The sequence below is a fragment of the Xiphophorus hellerii genome, chromosome 15 (genome assembly GCF_003331165.1).
Source record: "Xiphophorus hellerii strain 12219 chromosome 15, Xiphophorus_hellerii-4.1, whole genome shotgun sequence".
Lineage (NCBI taxonomy): Eukaryota > Metazoa > Chordata > Actinopteri > Cyprinodontiformes > Poeciliidae > Xiphophorus > Xiphophorus hellerii.
This window is the reverse complement of record NC_045686.1, coordinates 739016-759225: the sequence shown is the minus strand read 5'-3', so window position 1 is coordinate 759225 and position 20210 is coordinate 739016. Positions and strand designations below refer to the sequence as shown.

Below are 20210 nucleotides of genomic sequence, written 5' to 3'. Positions count from 1 at the left end.
ACTGAAATATTTGGTTAAATGTCCTCTAACAACAACAGTTAGGTTTTTTTTTGGTGGCATTCAGAGCGCTCCGTGTGTAATTCTGGCCCTGATGTTTGAGATGTTCCGGTTCCTCGTGCAGAACGCTTCGTTTCCTGGCATCCATCTGTGCTTTCATTCATTCTCCACTCACAAGGGTTGAAGTTGAAGCTCTGGGAATTTAGAACTTTGACTCGGTGCAGAGAAGAGATTTTGCTTGTGATGCGTTTGGAAACCTTTGAGAAAATCTTCAAATCAACACAATAAAACAGAAAATCAACCGGAATAATTACGGTCTGAATCAAAGCGGTAGTGGTACCGGCTCAGGCAGAGGTCGGGGGAGAAGATGAGTTTCCCTGGATGGTCCAAGGATCTCCACATCAATCCCATCATCAGCACCTCCAGCCAGCAGCACTCCAGCAGATGGACCTGGTCCAGCAGGCAGAGCTCCACAAAGCCTGAGGAGAACGACGTCAGTTTGAGTTAATGTCTCCCTGCTGATGGTGCAAACCGACCCTGAAACTCCTGAAAAACGTTTAACGCAATTAAAGATGTCAGTACTGATGTAAACAGAAGCAGAAATCTAAGGATGGCATTGAATTCACAGAATTAGAGCCGTTTAATAAGAAGAGACTAAAGTCAGGCATCGCAGTAAAAACCAAGAACTTAGTGGTCGGGTCGGAGTCGGAGCTTTTTCTGTCTTGATCTTTTTTTAGTTTGGCTTTGAGGCATTTTGAACGATAAGGACGAGAAAAACCAGACTCTCAGAAATCTGACTTCTGAGAGCAAAAGAAGGAAATTCTGAGAACATTTGAGAGGAAGAGTCATAATTCTGAGATGAAATGTCTGAATTCTTAGATGAAAAGTCAAAATTCTCAGAAAATTTGAGATGAAAAATCATAATTCTGAGGAAAAGTCAGAATGTTGAGAGCAATTGTTGACTGTGTCCAATGACTTTGTATTTTTATGATGTTAAGCTTTTGTTGCTGAAAGGCGCTACGCAAAATAAAACTTGATTTGATTTTGAGCAAAGTTAGAATTTTGTGAAAAGTCATAATCTTGAGATTAAAGTCAGATTTATTCTTTTTTTAATTCCTGTTCCGTAGCATCATGACGAAGCTAAAGAGACGGTTTCTGTGAAGGATTGTCAACGACGTGCTGAGGAAGTCTGAGGCATCGCAGTCATGACCGACTGACAGCAAACGCCTCCGAATGTGAAAAGAAAATATTCCAGCTGCTTAACAAAAAAAAAAAAAAAAAAAAAGCCAGACTCATTTTACAAACTGGTTTGTTTTGGATATTTTCAAAGCGCATTTGTTTGCTTTTTATCTCTGACATCAACACAAACGGATCACATTAGCTGGAAAAAGGTGATGAGTCATTTAATTTCAGCCTGAAAGAGTCTAATTTGATAAAACGCCGTTTTGCTCCAAACATTCGCTCAGTTTTACGTTTTAATTTGAGGAGAAAGGTTCACACGCTACATAAAGCAGAGACAATGGCTGGATTCACCAGACACAAACGGTTTCATCACATTACCACAGATCTGGACTTTGCTCATGAAGATGATTTTGTAATAAGTGTCAGATCACTCCAGTAAAAACTAATTACTCCAAAATCTTTACCAACTACAAACCAGCGGCTCTCCATTTACATGAAAACTATTTAATTTACAGGATTAATTTCTTAGCATGGGATTTTTTTTTGTATAAATCATGAGAATAAAAGATTTAATTTAATAAAATATTTAGATTTTGCTGCTGTAGCAGATTAATTTTGCTCCTTTTACACCGATCTGATAAATATCTGCATTTATTCCTGCTAGATTAGAGCTAATCTACAGTAACACTGAAGAATTTTAATGAATGAGTTACAACATTTCATTTTCCTTTGGGCTCAATAAAGTATTTGATACATTATTTTTTAAATTCCTAATTGCACTTTCTGAACCAACTGGAGCTTTTTTTTTTTTGGTAGTTTTTTTTTTTTACGTTTGACGAAAGCAGTCAACCTATTTTTTTGCAATTAAATATTTTTAAAAATATAATCACATATAACACACACAAAAAAAACCAGACGAAATCTATTTTTTTCAGTTTCTTATTTTCTTACTCCTAATTGCACCAAATGAACAAATTAAAGTTGTTTTTTGACCAAGATGATGAAGATATTTAGGAAGATATTACCGTCGCACCACCTTTGCTTGTTTTTGGTACGAAATGCGGACTCAGGTCCCAGAATAAGAAATTTAATACACAAATAAAAAAAAAATTAAATTAAATGTGCTGTACTGGTGCAAAATTACCAAATAAATTTATAATTCAGAACATTTATGTTGGTCTAAAAAAAGGAAGGTCTTGCGTCAGTTCACTGAATCGGATCAGTCGATTCTAAACTTCAGACATGGGAACCGGAAGTGAAACGTGGATCTGTGCGTCCCTAAGTTACATCTTAAGTTCTGCTTTAGCCGACCTGAACGGGGCTCCGGCCGCCGACCCGTACCTGGAATCTTCTTGGCCCAGCTGATCATGTGGACCAGCTCCTTATCGGCCAGGTTGGTGAGTGACATCATCACGTCTGCTTCCGTCAGCGGCCTCTTCATGTCCTTCATGAGGTAGATGTCTGGCGGCTCCGCCTCGACGATCCGCTCGATCAGCTGCTCCGGCGTCAGTCCAGGTTCTACAGGCTCGTTTAACGAACTCTCCACCGGCCGGCTTAACACCCTGGGTCTGCTCACTCGCCCCTGGGCGGACAACCGGGTCACTCGCCTCACCAGCGTGCTCCTGCAGTTCCCACGCTCCTTACGGATCCCTTCACAACCAGAACCCACACTTAATTACTCCAGGTTTTTCACTGTAAAACACAAAATCTTACCAAGTAATTTTGGTCTAATTTCTGGTGCAAATATCTTTTTACACTTGAAATAAGATAAAACTAAGTTACAAGTAACTTTTCAGCACGATATAGGAGCTTAATTTAAGTGAATAATTCCTTAATATTGATGAAAAAGTTCGGTAAAACTTTGACAGGGTGTGCATAAGACTGACACGACTTATGAACATGACACTGTCATAAACATGAAGGAGTCTTTATGAATGTCTATGACTGTTGTCATGAAGTGTTCAGTAAGTAATGACACTTTTAATGCAAAGTTACTCTAAAAGTTGCATTAAAAATCCTTTAAAAGTGTCAACTTTGTATGATTTTGTAAATAATGACAATTTAATGCAAAGTTGACCCTTTTTATGCAACTTTTAGAGTAACTTTGCATTAAAAGTGTCATTATTTACCGAATCTCACTTCATGACAACAGTCATAGATATTCATAAAGACTCCTTCATATTTATGACAGATGTTATGTTAATCTTACGCACACCCTGTCAAATAAAGTGTTACCAAAAGTTCTAGTTCCCCATGGCACAGTTACCTAGCAACGCCAGCCAAGCCCCACCCATCACCTAGCAACCCAGTTCTAGTTCTACCTGCAGATTATTTTAACAACATGAGAAAATATCTTGTTATATAAAAGTGAAATAATCTGCCAGTGGAAATAGTTATTTAGTCAAATCAAGCTCCTATATTTGCTGAAAAAAAAACAAAACAACTTTTGAGTTAGTTTTATCTTATTTCAACTGTAATAAGATATTTGCACTAATTGGAACAAAAATACTTGGTAAGATTTTGTTTTGCAGTGTTAATTTTCATTTTTCACAAAAATAAACTTTTCTTGAGAAACTATGTAAAAGAAAAAAATATACGCATCATAAGTAATTTATAAACATGTCAAGAGGATTTGGAGGTTATATTCTGGTTTCCATTAATAAAAATGCGAAAGTACACTGCAAAAACAAAATCTTACCAAGTATTTATAGTCTAATTTCTAGTGCAAATATCTTTTTACACCTGAAATAAGACAAAACTAACTTACGAGTAACTTTCCACCAAGCTGTAGGAGCTCGATTTAAGTAAATAATTCCTTAATATTGATGAAAAAGTTCTAGTTCCATTGGCGCCGTTACCTAGCAACGCCAGTCAAACCCAGCCCGTCACCTAGCAACCCAGACCTATTTCCACCTGCAGATTATTATCTCGTTATAAGTGAAATAATCTGCCAATGGAAATAGTACTTTTTCATCAATTAATATTAAGTAATTATTGACTTAAAACGAGCTCATATATCATTTACATAATTTGCTAATTAAAATAGTTTTCCAATCAATTCAAATTATACCACAAACTCTTTTCTGTGGGATATATGTCAGATTAGTTACTGGCAGTTAAAGAAATAAAATAAAAGCACAACGAACCACATTTGGTCATGCCAACTTCGTAGCATTTGCGAAGGCGGCACGCTTGGCAGCTCTTGCGTCGGTTCTTGTCTATAGTGCACTGATTGGTTGCTGGACAGATGTAGTCGTTATGACCTAAAAGAAACAAAAACACAAAACATACAAGATGTGAATTTGTTACTTAATGAAAAAGAAGAGAAACTGATTGTTTAATTTTCCATATTTTGCTCTCGTTTTAATTTTTCCAGTCTAATGGAGTTCAGTTTTGATCAGAATCAGAGTTATATTCACTGAAGCTGTGATTTTTGCTTGGATGAAGTTCATTCCTTTGCTTTTGTTTATGTTAAATGAGGCAGACTGCAGGTGAAATGAATTTAACAGTGGTAAAAACACGGGAGTGACGACGTCTTTAATTCATGTTTGGAGCCTCTAGTTCCAGTTGCCAGCAAGGACTTTGTGCCAAGACACAACTGGTTCTCGTTGTTGCTTTTTTAGAAACAGGAAGAACCGGTAAGCAAGCAGAATACCAGCTAGACGCCGACGCCGGACACAGACACCTTTAGATGGTCCAACATGCCTGAATCATCACTTTGCTGTGCAGTCAAGTTCTGCTAATGACTTCATTATTTGACCCAGAGGTGCTGAATTAGAAACGCTACAGGACGCCGCATCCTACACTGCAAAAAACAAAACCTCACCAACGACAAATGGTTTTGGTTTAGTTTCAAGTGTGAATATCTTGGTACTCTTGCAGAAAAGTTACTTATAAATTAGTATTAATCAGAGTTGGGTTACATTTACTTGAGGAACTTTTTTTGAAAAAATGTACTTTTAGGAGGAGTACTTTTACTACTCTACTTTTTTTTTTTTTTTTAAACATTTATTTATTGATTTTTTAACAGGAGAACAAGAAACATACATATATTCACTTACAAATACTTAGAATGTAGACCTAGACCAGACGAAAACCCAAAGGGCATATACACAGGGTAGACAAAAAAAAAAAAAAAAAAAAAAAAAAAAAAAGGGGGGGGGGGGGGGGGGCTGCAGCAGACCCTCAATTGACCAACCGACATAAACATCAATTTGACTCACCATATGGCCTTATAGCCATCCCTCTTTCCATCCATCAAGTTGGATATCATTTTGGCACAGCCAGGTGTAAAAGACAGACCAGACCACCCAAAATTTATCAAGCTTATTCTTAGTAAAGTAACTGATTTTCTCAAGTGTAAAGTAGAACGTCATTTGTGTGGTCCATTGTGAAATTCCACATAATGTCCTTTTCTTCCAAGAGAGTGCAATGCAACGTTTAGCTTCCAAAAAGGAGACATTAAGTAAGGATCTCAAGTTGTTTGGGATAACAAAGTCTTCAGGATAAATATTCAAGATGCACATTTTAGGATCCAAAGGAACCTTTTTACCTATCATCTGACCTATCACAGTCAATACATCTCTCCAAAACGCTAACACTCGGGGACACGCCCACATGCAATGAAATAAAGAACCTTTTTGGGAAGTACATTTAATGCAAGTGTCAGGAATATTAGGGTTAAAATTATGCAATTTAGCTGGAGTGATGTATTGCCTAGTCAGCCATTTGTATTGTAATAATTTGGAATTTGTGTTAGCAGATTGTGTATGAATCGAAGTGCAAGCTACTGACCATTCCTCACTCGACAAGTTCTCTCCCAAGTCCGCTTCCCATGCTTTTAGGATGTTAGTCGAAGATTCTTTACAATTGTCAACCAACAAGGAATAAATTAGAGACACCTGTCCTCCGTCATATAGGTGACTTACAATGATGTCTTCTAGTGGAGACAAAGAGGGAAGATCAAGTACTCTGTACTTTTTACTTTCAAGTATTTTTATTATGAAGTATTGTTACTCTTACCCGAGTAAAACTTCTGGATTATCTACCCACTAAATGAAAAACAAGCATGTTTTATTTAATCAAATATGCACCAGAACCACACCTGCAGTTTGTGTTAAAGTTTCATAAAAAATCTTTATTTAAAAAACTGATTTGGAATTTTGTTATTTTTTTGTTTATTTGAATTATTGTCATTTTTGTGCTTAAAATACCAAAATTTCCACTTTACTAGGCCTGTCACGATAGCAAATTTTGCTGAGTGATTAATTGTCTCAAAAATTATTGCGATAAACGATAATATTGTTTGAAGACCTTTTAACACTGATGTAATGGAAATGACTTAATAATGCATGTGATTTCCTGTCAAAGATAGATACACTTTATTTTCAAAAGAATATTTAACACTGGAACTGATAAACAAAATAAACAAAACAACCAAAAATAAAAATAAAATGGATTCTCAGTCTCCATTAACAAAAAATGTACTTGAATAAAACCTAAACAACATAAAGCCAAAGTGGAAATAAATACTGCATTCAACCAAAAGAGTGCAGATTATGAAGTCTGTATATTATGTTGCCCTTCAGTAATAATTAGATTTAAATAGAGAAGATGGGCACATCGACTACCTGATGCAATAATTCACACTACATGATTTTTTGCTCCTATTTTTCCCCTTACAACAATCTTAGATCGTTGGTCTTTCTAAGATTGTGTGGTGTGTTACGGTAGATCGTCGTTTCCGCTCCGATCTAAATCAGGGGTTTTCCCCGACTGGGATCTTTAACGCAGCCTGTTGAATGTGACAGGTAGCCAATCAGAAAGCGCGGATTCTCCTCTGAGCTTTCTGAGGGGAAATTACGGAGGGGAATCCCAAACAGCTGACATGGCGCAACCTGAAGTCCAGCGGACATTGGAGATGATATGTGGAAACAACATTAATGTTTATTCAACATGCAAAGAATATAGAAATGACAAGAGGAGGAGTTGGAGCGAAATTGCTACCGCAGTTGATAAACCCGGTAACTTTTCAGCTGTTCTTCGTTAACGTGACGTAAATAGGTTCTAATGATTTTCATTCAGTCAGGACTTTACGCTGACACTAGCCACATGCATTGCAGGTAGATTGTAGTAAAGCATTGATTAATGCCTGGTTTTAAAATTAGTTCACTGAACTTGTAGCCATTATTTTGTGCCCATTGTTGGACACAACACGGCCGGACCGAACCCGATGGAACCGTTATACCTAGGATTTCTGTCGGCTAATGTGTGGTCTGTCAGGTTTTGAAAATGGGCCGACAATCGGCCGACAGCTCTAAGATCTTGCAGGATAAGATGCGCTGGGCTTTACACTGAGGAAATGAGGAAGGGAGGAGTCAGTGGAGAGCACCGGAGTTTAGCCTTTTTTCATTCGGTGTCATCAACAGAAAGAGAAAAAGGCCGGAAGAGACGATAATGTCGATAATGAAAATGACGTCGATAGTTTTAATTTATCATACGATTAATTGATTTATCGTTTATCGCGACAGGCCTACACTTTACTTTATGGTCCATTTGATTATGTAATTTTTAAATATTAAATAATTGATCATTTGATCAGTTACTCAGTAGTGGAGTGGACTTTTTACTAAAAATTATTTTCCTCCTACTTCAGTAATTTCTTTTTACTTTTACTTGAGTAAAAACATGTTGAAGTACTCTGCCCACCTCTGGTTTTAAGTAAATATTTCCTTAATAATGACGAAAAAGTATTATTCCTACTGGATTATTTCACTTATAACATTTTTATGAGTGGAACTAGAAATTATTCACTTAAAACGAGCCCCTATATCTTGGTGAAATGTCACTTGTAAGTTATTTCTGGACAGGTTTACCAGGATTGCCAATAAATGTGAAGGGTTGTGCACTGCAAAAACTCTAAATATTACCAAGTCATTTTAGTCTAGTTTTTAATCCAAATATATTATTATACTTCAAATAAGACAAAACTAACTTACAAGTAACTTTTCAGCACAACATTGGAGCTTGTGTAACATCAATAATCACTTTATATTGATCTTTTTAAAAACATACTGGTTGCTCTGGCAGATTATTTTACCTATAACAATCAATTTTTCCATATTAAAAGTAAAATAATTTGCCAGTAGAATTATTACTTATCAATATTAATAAATTACTGACTTAAAAACAAGTTACTATATCTTACTGAAAAGTTACTTTTAAGTTAGTTTAGTCAAACAAACTTTTGTCATTTTTGTCTAGACAAAACTAACTAGACTTTGTCCAGTTTTGTCTAGACCAAAGTCTGGATAAAAACATCTGCAATAATACAAAATATTTGCAGATTATTTCCTGTAATCTGACATTTTGGTCTAGATAAAACTAGACCAACTTGCAAATTAAAACTTTTTATTTGCACTAAAAACCAAACCACAAACAACTGGTAAGATTTTGTGTTTTTTCAGTTGATATATTATCCATATTCTGAACAAAGTTACCATCTTGTGATTGAGAAAACATTCAGTTGAAACCAACAGGGAAAACCCAAACAGGTCACAGCAGGATGAAGGTTCTGTTCCAGAGATGAACGCATAAAACTTTGCAGGCGGACATTTTTAACCCGGTGAGTTATGGGGTTTGTAAACTCTTAGAGTTTAGCGTAGAAAGACTCAAAAGGTAAACATAAATCACAGATTAGCAAGAACATAAAAAAAGCAGATAGTGGGTTTTTCTTTTGATTTAGTCTCACCTTGGATGCTCCTCTTGAAGAAGGCCTTGCAGCCCTCACATGACCACACGCCGTAGTGATACCCCGAGGCGTAGTCGTGACACACGGCGCAGTAGTGAAGGTCGCCCTTCCCGCCTGAAGACACCACGGCGTCCTCGTTCTCCTGCGACAGCTTCTTCGTGCTCTTACTAACAGACACTTTCACGTCATTATTTCTCACCAACACATAAAACCATCAACTAATAGGAATTACAGAAACCCAAACTAGGATTTATATATAAAATAATCGACACTGTAGATGGAAAAACAAGTTAATTTCTGCCAAAAAAAAAACTCACTACATGAATACTTTTGCAACTAGAACCTAAAAATACATCAGAGAAGGTTTGACTTTTCCTTAAAAATGTAGCTACTCTACTGTTATACATACAAGATTAAATTTAGTTTCTTTCCAATGGATTCCAAGACGGCATATTAGGGCTACTGTAGATAGAAACCAAGAAAGGGAATAAATTCTGCAAAAAAATAAATAAATAAAATTCAGGAATTTTGAGAGTTAGCTTCGAAATTTTCTAAACAATGTGGAAATTTCTTAGCTACAAAACTCAAAAAATTTGAGTTTGCTAGAGGAAATTTTTTTTTCTAGAACATGGACATTTCTGAGCTCCTAAAAAAATGCAAAAAAATATCCCCCATTTTTTTAATCTCAGAAAGTTTATAGAATTTTTTTTTTTTTTTTTGAGTTTGAAAAAAAAAATTGCTAGAAAAAAGTACATGGAAATTTCTGAGCTCCAAAAATTAAAGATTAGCAAGTAAAAAAAAACTTACATTTTTATTTTGGTCTCAGAAAAGCTTTAGAAAAAAAAACAAACTTAGAAAGTCTGAAGTTTTCAACTTCTCAAACTCAGAAATTTCCAAAAGTTGAAAAGTTTCAAGAAAGAAAAAAAACCCAGACGTTTTTATTTTAATCTCATAGAATTTCTAGAACAAACGAGAACATTTCTGAATTTGAAAAGTTGAACATTTTCAACTTTTTAAGTTTTTGTTCTATAAAATTTCTAAGATTAAACTCAAATTTTCTGAGCTTTACAGCAGAAATTTACTCTTTTCTTATTATTCTGTATACAATAGGCCTAATAATCAGTATTGGAACGTTCCGGGTCACATATGGGCAAAAAAAAAGATTTGGGCCCCATTGCCTGCTGTGTGAAGCAAAAAATATTGGTAGATAAACAAAAAAACTCTTCGAAGTGCATCAATGCATGTGGCAATCTGGGCGTTTCCCGGCCTACCTGCTGGTCAGGACGTTCTCCCAGGGGCTCTGGACGGCCTGGCCGTGCGGCGCTAGGCCCGGGGAGCGTTGCAGCGGCAGGGCCGCTCCAACATGGCCGCTCCTGGGCCAGAACAAAGAGGCGCTCAGTGACGGATGGACAGACTGACACTCTGAAATGCTCTGACCAGCGTAGCTGAAAATCGTTGGACTGTAGAAAGAGATGGGGGTGAAGTCGTGGCCCAGATCGGTGTACGGCGCCGGGATGCAGATGGGCTGGCAGGCTTCGTGGGTCAAACCAGGAGACAAAATGCGACTGCTGACTCGGCTGGAGTCCACCTCCTGGAGCTGCAGCAGCGGCTGATGCTTCTCTGGAGAGGTGGCAGCGGCCATCGCAACAACAGGAGCTCTCAGGAAACGACAGCTACTACATCGTCTGCAAGAATTTATTTATCCCGGCTTAGTCAGAGAACAGTCTAGGTGGAGCCTCGCTCAGATCAGCATGTCGTTGTCGGGAAATATCCTCCAAACTGATTGCAGACGGTCCAGTTTAAATCAGAGGAGATGTGGAGTTAAATCCCAGGGAGCCAAAAGTCCTGCCTTGTGGAACGCCACCACATGATGCTGAATGAACAGAGAGAAAATACCACAAACTGAAGTAAGAATAGGAACTTCGAATAAACAGTTTGGTTGAATTTAATGTAGAGAATATCAATTTTTGTAAAAACTTTTATACATCGACTGCAGGATGAAAACATATGAAGAAAAATAATATTTATTGTTTCAATCTTCCCATTAAACTACAAACAGAATATCCACCATCATTAAATATTCAAGATACTAAAAACTGGGGATGGACTTGTATGAAGATTTGGGCCAATATGATCATCCAATATTAATATTGCTGGTATGGCCAATAACCAAGAACACTGCAAAAACACAAAATGGTACCAAATATTTTGTTCTAGTTTCTAGTGTAAATATTTTAGTACATTAGATACAAGACTAAACTAACTTGTAAGCACCATATAAGAGCTTGTTTTAAGTAAATAATTCCTCAATAGTCATAAAAAAAAACTGGCAGATTAATTTAACTTGTAACAAAAATGTTTTCCCATGTTCTAAATGAAATAATCTGCCAGTGGAACAAGTGCTTTTTCATCAGTGTTAAGGAATTATAGATGTTAAAGGAGTCCCTATATGTTGTTGAAAACTTACTTGTAAGTTAGTTTTTTTTATGTCAAATGTACTAAGATATTTGAACTAGAAAATAGACCAAAAATACTAGGCAAGATTTTTTTCCCTTCTGAAATTGACATGTTTACATTAAGCAAATGTATTTTCATAATTCTAATTGACACAGTTTTATTGTTAATGGAAACGCAGCTGGTGTGACATGACCAACAAAATGCAACAAAATGGAAATAAATATAATCTGTTAATATGAGCCCAGTTTTACTATTTGGTCAGATTCTAATATGTTTAACAATGACTAATGTCAGCCGATAATGTTAGAGCTAATACACCGCAGATCCCTGCTAAAAACAGACAGATTATTTCACCTATAACACAAGAAAAATGTCTTGTTATAAGTTAAATAATCTGCCAATGGAACTAGAACAGGGTTGCTAGGTGACAGGCTGGGCTTGCTTGGCGTTGCTAGGTAACGGGCTGGGCTTGCCTGGCGTTGCTAGGTGACGGCGCCAGTGAAACTAGAACGTTCTGATGAATATTAAGGAATTACTGACTTAAAAGAAGCTTATATCGAGCTGAAACGTTACTTGTTTTGTCGAATTTCAAGTGTTCTAAGATATTTGCTCTAGAAACTAAACCAAAAATACTTGGTAAGATTTTGTGTATGTTTGTTCTTTTTATTTTTATAGGTTTACACTGTGTGGATTGCAGATAAATGTCTTCAATAATGCGAATCACACAAACTGTTGCACTTTAACACCAATATTAATAGGAGAAAGTGAAAGCTTGTGCAATATTTCCTGGTTTACAGTAAACTATTTGTATAAAATCTGTTTCCTCCAACTGTTTCTCAGTCACAGAGAGGAGAGAAAACACTGAACAGGATTTATATCAACAGACAGCTGGTACATGAACATCCAAGTCCAGTGGAGTTTAAGGAGCCGTTACCACCAAACGCAGCAAAGTGAATCATTCCTACAAGGCAGGAGTTTGTCTTCAGTCAGACTTGGTACACAGTGTCTCTACTTTCTGGCTCAACGCCCTCCACTGCAAGCCATTTCATTTCTTATCCAGAAAAAAAATAATTAATCAAATTCCAGAGAATCTTTTTCTCTTTCCAGCCAACAAAGCTTTACAAGATTAGTCTGGGAATAATGTGGGAACTAATTAGATACAGAACATTGCAGGTAATCACGGATTACATTTGAAGTTGTGTCTTGATTCAAAGCGTTTGTGTTTTTCTCCTCTAAATGTTTTACACCGTGAATTAAACCGAACCTAGAAACATTCTCCTTCCAGCTGTGAAGAAACTCACTGAAAATTGGCTCCACGAGAGAAACACAAATATTATTGCAGCTCATTCCCCGTCCAAGACGTTTAATATTGATATTATCCGAAGCAAGCTGTGTGAAACAGAAACAGTAGAAACGCCACACTTCATTACCGTTTCCTCCAGGCGTTTGTTTTTTGTCAAATTCAAAGTGCTGCTGATTTATTTTATTTCATATAAAAACATTTGTGACCTAATCAGGAAGAACTGTGAACATATTTTAAAACGGGATGCTGTGACATGAAACTAGGCAGATTTATGCTAACGCTAAATGTAGCAGGAATCAGGTTTCACTTTTATTTTATTGCCTTTGTGTAAAGTATTTTTACACTCACATTGAATAGCATCAAACTGAAATTACTTATTTTTAAATTGGTTAATCAACCAATTTGGTTTTCTTTTTGATTCAGTAATTTAATAATTCTTACATAAATATAGAATAATAACAATAATAATAGTATTAACTAATAAATATTCAAAGATAACTTTAGATTTTAAGAAAACATAATTTTAAAATTCTTATATTCCATAAGTTACAATGTTAAAAACAGAGACAAAAGTTGCAACCAACTTTCTGAGGATCTTTGTCTAATGTTTTTATTTATTAGAATTCTATTATAATTATTTTTTTCAGAACAAGTCGGGCCCAGAGTGAGCTTCAGGGTATTTTCACACCTGACTGTCTGATTTGGGAACAAAATTGCTACTTTTTTTTTTTTTTACATTTTCAGCTTTCTCGCTGCACTGTCTCAAACTAGCTGAGCTAATTAATAAACCTGTTCCCCTCCTCGCCTGTGGAGGCACTGCACTAAAAACTATTGGAGGAAACAACAAAAACCTCAGAAGAAGACACTGGGTGCAACTTTCTTCTTCATAAAATGGAAACAAAAATGGAGTAGCGTCAGATTTGAGTGGTTGTGGGATTTTTCTTTAAATCTTTAGTAAAAAACCACTTGTCATTTCTCCCGCTATTGCTAGATTAGCACGTTTGTTTTGGCTGTATTTACCCAGAATGCCCTGCACTGTGGTTCACTTCCTGCTTTTGGAGCTCTGGTCCGCTTTGCATTCATATATACACATTCAAACCGCACCAGAGCTCACTTCAATCAAACCGAGACCGAGGTTCTTAGCCAGACCAAACTTGCTTTTTGGGTCCGATTTAAATTTAGAGGGATTATAATTATCTGATTAATCTCTTTAATAACAGATAGATTGATTAAATATTGCTCTGTAAATAAAGAAATAGTTTGACTGAAGGATGCTCTCTTCTACGTTGGTGCTGAAACAAATAGTGGATCAGTACATCTACAGAAATTCTGCACAAGCTAAAAGCAAAACCTCCAAAATGTCTGTAATACCAAAACAGCAACCAGTGAAAAGCTCAAATCTGCAAATACTTGAAACAATCAAACACCCAATATATACATTAATACACAAAGTAGAAACCGCCTTAGCAATACAGCAGAAGTCAACATCTACAGTCTTACTTATCCTCAATCTTGAGGGAATCAATCAATCTTACTGAGCCACAAATTGGAAGTCTATTAGTTTCTGATAGGACGGCCATAATGGAGCAGGAAATAAGTAGCATGAGAAAACATTAAAATTACATTAATTCAGACCGACCACAGATCAGAACCGCTCCAGCTTGAAGGGAGTCTTGCTACTGTTTCTGCGAAACGACGCTTGAACCAAAACAAGTTCTCCATTAAAAATGAACAAAGGAAGCAAATCAAAGTCAAATCAAACAGAAAAAAGTGGGATAATAGAAAAATAATTTTTTAAAAATCGCTGTCAGGAGACTCAGAGTTATCCAAGGCTGAAACGATTAATCAAATTATTCGATTATTGACATAATCTTCAACTAATTTAGTAACTGATTAATTGTTAACTGAAGCAGACGGACTCAAAGATTAATCTCCAGCAGTCAAGTGAGTTTCAGTAGTTCAGAGTGCTTCACATTGTAAAAATCCAAAAATAAAAAGTTATGGTAAGAAATTTTCTAAGGAAAGAAAAACTTGAACATTCTAAGTAAGAAAAAATTTGAGATCAGAAATTTTCTAGAAAAAAAACAAATTCTGAGTTTCAAAAGTCATATTTTCTTTTGAAACTAAGAAAATTTCCAAAGAGAAAATTTTCGACTTGTCACTCAAATTTTTTTAGTATAAATTTTTCTGATATTAATCTCAAAATTGTGGAATTTTTGAGTACATTTTAGATTTTTCAAGCATAGAAATAATTGAATTTTTAAATTTTTTTAAATAAAAAAAACAACAACATTTCTGATAATCTGAAAAATTGAGTTTTTTTCCAGCAAATTTTAAACTTTTCAAACACAGAAATCTCCCAAATTTAATTTGAGCACATTTCTGAGATTAATTTCTTTGAGTTTTTAAGGAAAATGTAACTTTAAAAAAAATTAAAAATTTGCCTGCAATCCCCTTAAATCTGTCTTTTCCCATTGCGGAGGGTTTTGTTCTAGGCTGAATGTCTATTATGTCAAAAATAATTACAGTTTAGCAATAACTGCAGCTTCAGATTTGCTTAACTCATAAATCCTCACAGAAAGAAGTCTAAACAATCACGCAGCTTTTCGCCTGACGTCAGACGTACCAGTCGTTCTCCTCGATGTTCGAAACGGATTTTAATCATTCGTTTCTTCAAGCACACGATGATTTAAAGCCACGAAATCAAAGCTTTTGTGATGTTCAGGCTCAAGTTTAATTACACGGTTTGTTGGCTTATCTCTTTCGACTGAATAATGTGAAATGACGAAAGACAGCCTGGACCATTAAATGTAAAAACGGAAAGGTTAATAAAAAAAAAATCACTGGTGATATTCAAGACATTTCTGAATCCATTTTAGGAGTTCAGCAGTGACCTCGCGCCTGCAGCCCATCGACTTCCTCCTAAAGCAGATGAGTCACTTAAGAGTCGATAAGATCCTCTGCCAGTTTTGTTTTTTTTCTGCTTCTTTGACAACGGTTCCAGGCTCTAAGCAGATGCGGATGAGTTTTTTGTTTCTTTTGAAGATCTGACCTTGCCTCCAAACTTCCTCGCTGTCACAGTCTCCGGGAGCTGGCAGCTCACTGTGGGAGAAAAACTCCCTCGCGCTCCACGCCGCGGCTCATCCTGCCGCCACTAATGGCTCGCGTGGAGCCGTCTGAAACTAGAAGACCTGGTAAATGTTACTCAGGAGACTTGAGTTTTTTTATCCTCAGCTAACCTTTTACAGGAGAAGAGACATTAAGTGGGAGGAAAAAAGGGACCAAATGTGCTTTAAAAGTCAATCGTAACGACTTTTGGGTCTGTCAAGCTGAATCACTTTGAAAAGTGACAAGAAACATTTCGATATTACGCTTTGCTGAAGGTCAGAGAGGAATACACTTGTTCAATCCACTTCTTTTTCTTCTTCTCTATTAAATGTGGTGCAATCAAAGCTCTGGCTCCAAATGTTTTGGCTAGCACAAACTCCAAACTAAAACTAACATCCAAGTCATAAAAAGCTAAATCTGAAGTCCTCCCGGCCATTAGCCAGATTCCACAAAAGCTCAAGGTCGTGTCGTGTTCCCATCCTAAAAGTTTCCCTGCCTCCTTACGGTCCAGGCGGATGAGGATGTGGAACTGCTCTGAAAGTTTCTATATACAGTAATGATCTGATAGTGGAGCTGTGAGAGGACAAAAAGCTAAAAAAGGCACATTTAATAAGCCGAAAGGGGAAAAAAACCACATTATTTATAGATTTCCAGCATCTAGAACTCAACGTAATCCTTCAGGATTTATTCATTTCTGTCATTTTTAGGAAAATATAACAAAATTACACATTAATGAAGCTTCAGGATTTGTTTTTAGATTCATGAATGATGCACAAATTTAAGCTTTTATCAGCCAATTCCAATAGCTAACCTTCTGCAGTTCAGATATTATGAAAAGAGTTACAACTTTAAAATCATAAAAAACACTTTAAACATCTTAACTAAATCTAGAACTTGACTGGGTTTTAACTTAAACATTCAGAAGAAAAAAAAAGTCCAAAAATCACGTTTCAAATTAAATCTAAATAAAAGTTGTAGTAGTCCACAAACCAAAAGCAAAACTGTGCAACCTAATATTTTAGATCAAAGTCAGACTTAATTTTAATTAAATGGATTTAAAGAAGATTGTATCTCACCTTACAAACATCTATATCTTACCTGTATTATCGTGATTTCGTCAAAATATAAGCAAAAGGTTTATTTAAAGGTTTAAGTTAATCAGCATTAATTAAATTATTAAAATCCTCATTATAATCACTGTAGTATTAGTAATAGGACTGGCAGCAGTATTATTTTATACATAGGAAATTAGACAAATATCCTTTATTAAAGAGTCTGAAATTATAGTCTACAATTTAAATATTTTTTAAAAATTAAACAAATACATAAAACAAATTAACTTTAAAAATATGTTTTTCAAATTATCTACGGTTCAAAAAATATGAAGATACTGTACATAATTTTATTCTCTTTAAAATTTTATTTTTAAAGGTGAAATAGCAGAATATTTATAATTGAGGCTTTTATTGTGAAGGCCTGCAACAATTGGGCTACTACTGTATTTTACAGCTTTGACTGTTATTTTCTTTTTAAATACAAACAGTAGAAATGCCTAACAAAAGGAGAAGTTTTCTTTACTAACATCCATCAGCAAAAATGACTGGATTTAAACTTTAAAAGTTATATTTGTATCCAAAATGTTACGTTTGCGTTTGTTTTGTTCTGTCTTTGGAAATGATTGGATTTATTTTAAAACTTCAAGCACTTAAAAAAGGTTGGCCACATGCAAGTTGAGCTCAGAGAGTTTTCTGTTGCTTGTTTGCATCTTACGTGGAATGGAAGAGGAATGTGGGAAGTTGGAAAAGGGAAAAACCTCCCTGGAGCAAAAGTATGACCGAGTTTCCTCAGACAGACAATATTTTATAAGATGGAAAGAAAACAAATCAAATTGGATTAACAAAAGATAGAATATAGAGGAAAAAATTATTGCTTTCACTCAAATCCTTTAATTATACCCAGGAAAGACAATAGCTTGTTACTTTTCTGCAGAAAAACAGAAAAGAGAAATAAAAGGGTAAATCAGGTGAGACCAGAGTATCCTTATTTATGTTCTAACTTTTAAAATTTATCGCCTTTCACAATATTATTCATCATCAAATATTTATCTAAATCCAGACAGGGATCTCGAAGGCTACATCTGGCCAAGTGTTTTAGTTTCGGAGCAGATGTCTGGCAGCCCACACGCCGAAACCACTAAACCAAAACCACTAAACCAAAACCACTAAACCAAAACCACCAAACCAAAACCACCAAACCAAAACCACCAAACCAAAACCACTAAACAACGCACATGTAAGTAACATATTGCAGGATTTTATCCACTGTGAAAATGTGCGGTTCAGGTGAGATCAGGCCCGAGTTCCCACAGAAACTTCAGACGCTGTAGAGTCTGAATAGTTTTGGTCTCCAGCATCAGACAAGTTAGGAAATACTCCAACTTCTGACACCAGAGTTCAGAATATCTGCTGATATTATGAAATAACAGGCGAGTAGAAAAATATGCATCGAAAAAAAAAGAAAAATGAACCAGAAAAAATGTGTAAAGCAAAAAAAAAATTTAATACAGACATTTATCAAAACTAATACAGCAGTAAAGAAATCCCAAGAGTATTCACAGGTAACTGCCACAAAAAAATTAATAAAGTTGCATTATAGCCACATTTAAAATTCATATTTATTAGCTTTTACTTCTTGCGCGTTAGTTATACTTTGTTTCTGACAGCTAAGCCAAAGTGGTAAATTAAACTCGTAAAATTTATGTGCTCTAATTTATCGTGTCGTTACCTGTCTTATCTTTACGAGTTTCACTCATAAATCAGGTCATGTCAATGTTAATGTTTCACACTAGCAAAATGTTAGCAGATTCACGCTTGAACTTGTTGGTTATCAATTAAAACAGCCTGAAAACACATTTAAAGAAAGAAAAATAAAGGATTGCTCGACGGCACTGCCGTTATGAAGCAGCCTGCAGGTTTTGGGAAAAAGGAAAAAGATCCTGGGAGATTTTCCATATCAAAACAGCTGATTGTTTATATACGTGTTTCTGAAATGTTCATTAAAAGCCAAAACACCGTAAAGACATATTAGACACACCAGCTGATGTATTTCAATGCTTAAGGATTTATTTCTGAACGAGTTCAAGGGTTGGTTTTAAAGCTGAGATCTGGTAATGATTACTGGATCCAGGATTTGTTGCATGAGTTAACCCCGCCACCTGTTAACCAGGCTGATCAGACAAGTCCCAGTTTTAGGCCTCCAGTTTGACGCCTGATTAATTCACCAGCTCCCCACCAATCCCCCGAAAGCTGTTTTATTACTTTAGCCGCCCGGAAAATTACAATTACCTGCTTTCTCGGAAGCTCCTGTTGTTGACAAACTTGTCAGCCCGGGCGCCTGAAGTCCCGCTGCGGGGTCAGCAAGGTGTGAAATAACGCGGGAGTACCGCTCCGTTTGGTTCCGATCCGGACCGCACAAAGTCCGAGCGCGGAGTACCTCCAAGCTGCCAGACTGGTCTGATTTAAGCTCGCAAGTTCCAGCTCACAAGCTAACCAGCAGCTGCCTTCAGGGAAACAAATAACCAGGAACCGGCCGCGGTAGGACGCGCAGCTTCCGGTTGGCTCCTTCAAAATAAAACATAGCAGGTTACATATGCACTATTTGTAAAATCTAAATAATTAAAATGAATTGACAACGTGACAGATAGATACACAGGCATATTGTAGATAGGAGAAAAGGAAAAGTACAATTCTGTCAAATTTTGAGATCAGTCTCAGAAATTTACTAGAAAATAACAAGAAAATTTTGAAGTTTGAAAAGTTTAACATTTGCTAGAAACAATAATACAAAATTTAGATATTAATCTCAGAAAGTTTCTTTAAAAAAGGAAAGATATTTCTGAGTTTGAAAAGTTGTAAAATAGTTAAAAAATAATAATAATAATGATAATAATAAAAAAGAAAAAGTCAAACGTTTCCAAGTTAGAAAAGTTACGCATTTTCTAGAAAAGAACTCAGAAATTTTGATATTACTTTCTGAAATTTTCTAGAAAAAGCAAGGGAAGCAGACAGGGAACCAAGTCCAAACAGATGAAAATTTGCCAGAAAAAATTCTGAAATATTTATATTAATCTCAGAATGTTTTTACAAAACACACAAAGAAAAATTCAGAGTTTGAAACGTTCAAAATTTGCTAGAAAAAATTCAAATTTTGAGATTAATCTCCAAATTTTTCTAGGAAAAAATTAGAAAATTTCTGATTTTCAAACATTTAAAATGTTCAACTTTTGGATTTTTTTTATTTTGAAGAGTTGAAAACTTGACTTTTGAAACTCAGAAAATTCCATGTTTTTTCTAGAAAAATTCTTAGACTAATCTCAGTTTTTCTAGAAAATGTTCAACTTTTCAAACTCAGAAA

General features: G+C 35.7%; 1 protein-coding gene across 1 annotated transcript in view; it reads right to left on the bottom strand.

Moving 5' to 3' along the window:
* The window catches only part of esr2a (estrogen receptor 2a), a 31125-nt gene extending 11749 nt beyond the window's left edge, over nt 1-19376 (bottom strand). The window contains exons 1-6 of the mRNA XM_032585375.1: nt 19142-19376; nt 10201-10802; nt 8930-9096; nt 4326-4442; nt 2521-2829; nt 338-476 (exon numbers count right to left, since the gene is read on the bottom strand). Of these exons, the coding sequence (XP_032441266.1) occupies nt 338-476; nt 2521-2829; nt 4326-4442; nt 8930-9096; nt 10201-10571 (1103 nt within the window). The 5' untranslated portion in view covers nt 10572-10802; nt 19142-19376. The remainder of the gene's footprint in view (nt 1-337; nt 477-2520; nt 2830-4325; nt 4443-8929; nt 9097-10200; nt 10803-19141) is intronic.
* Nucleotides 19377-20210: the final 834 nt, after the last annotated feature.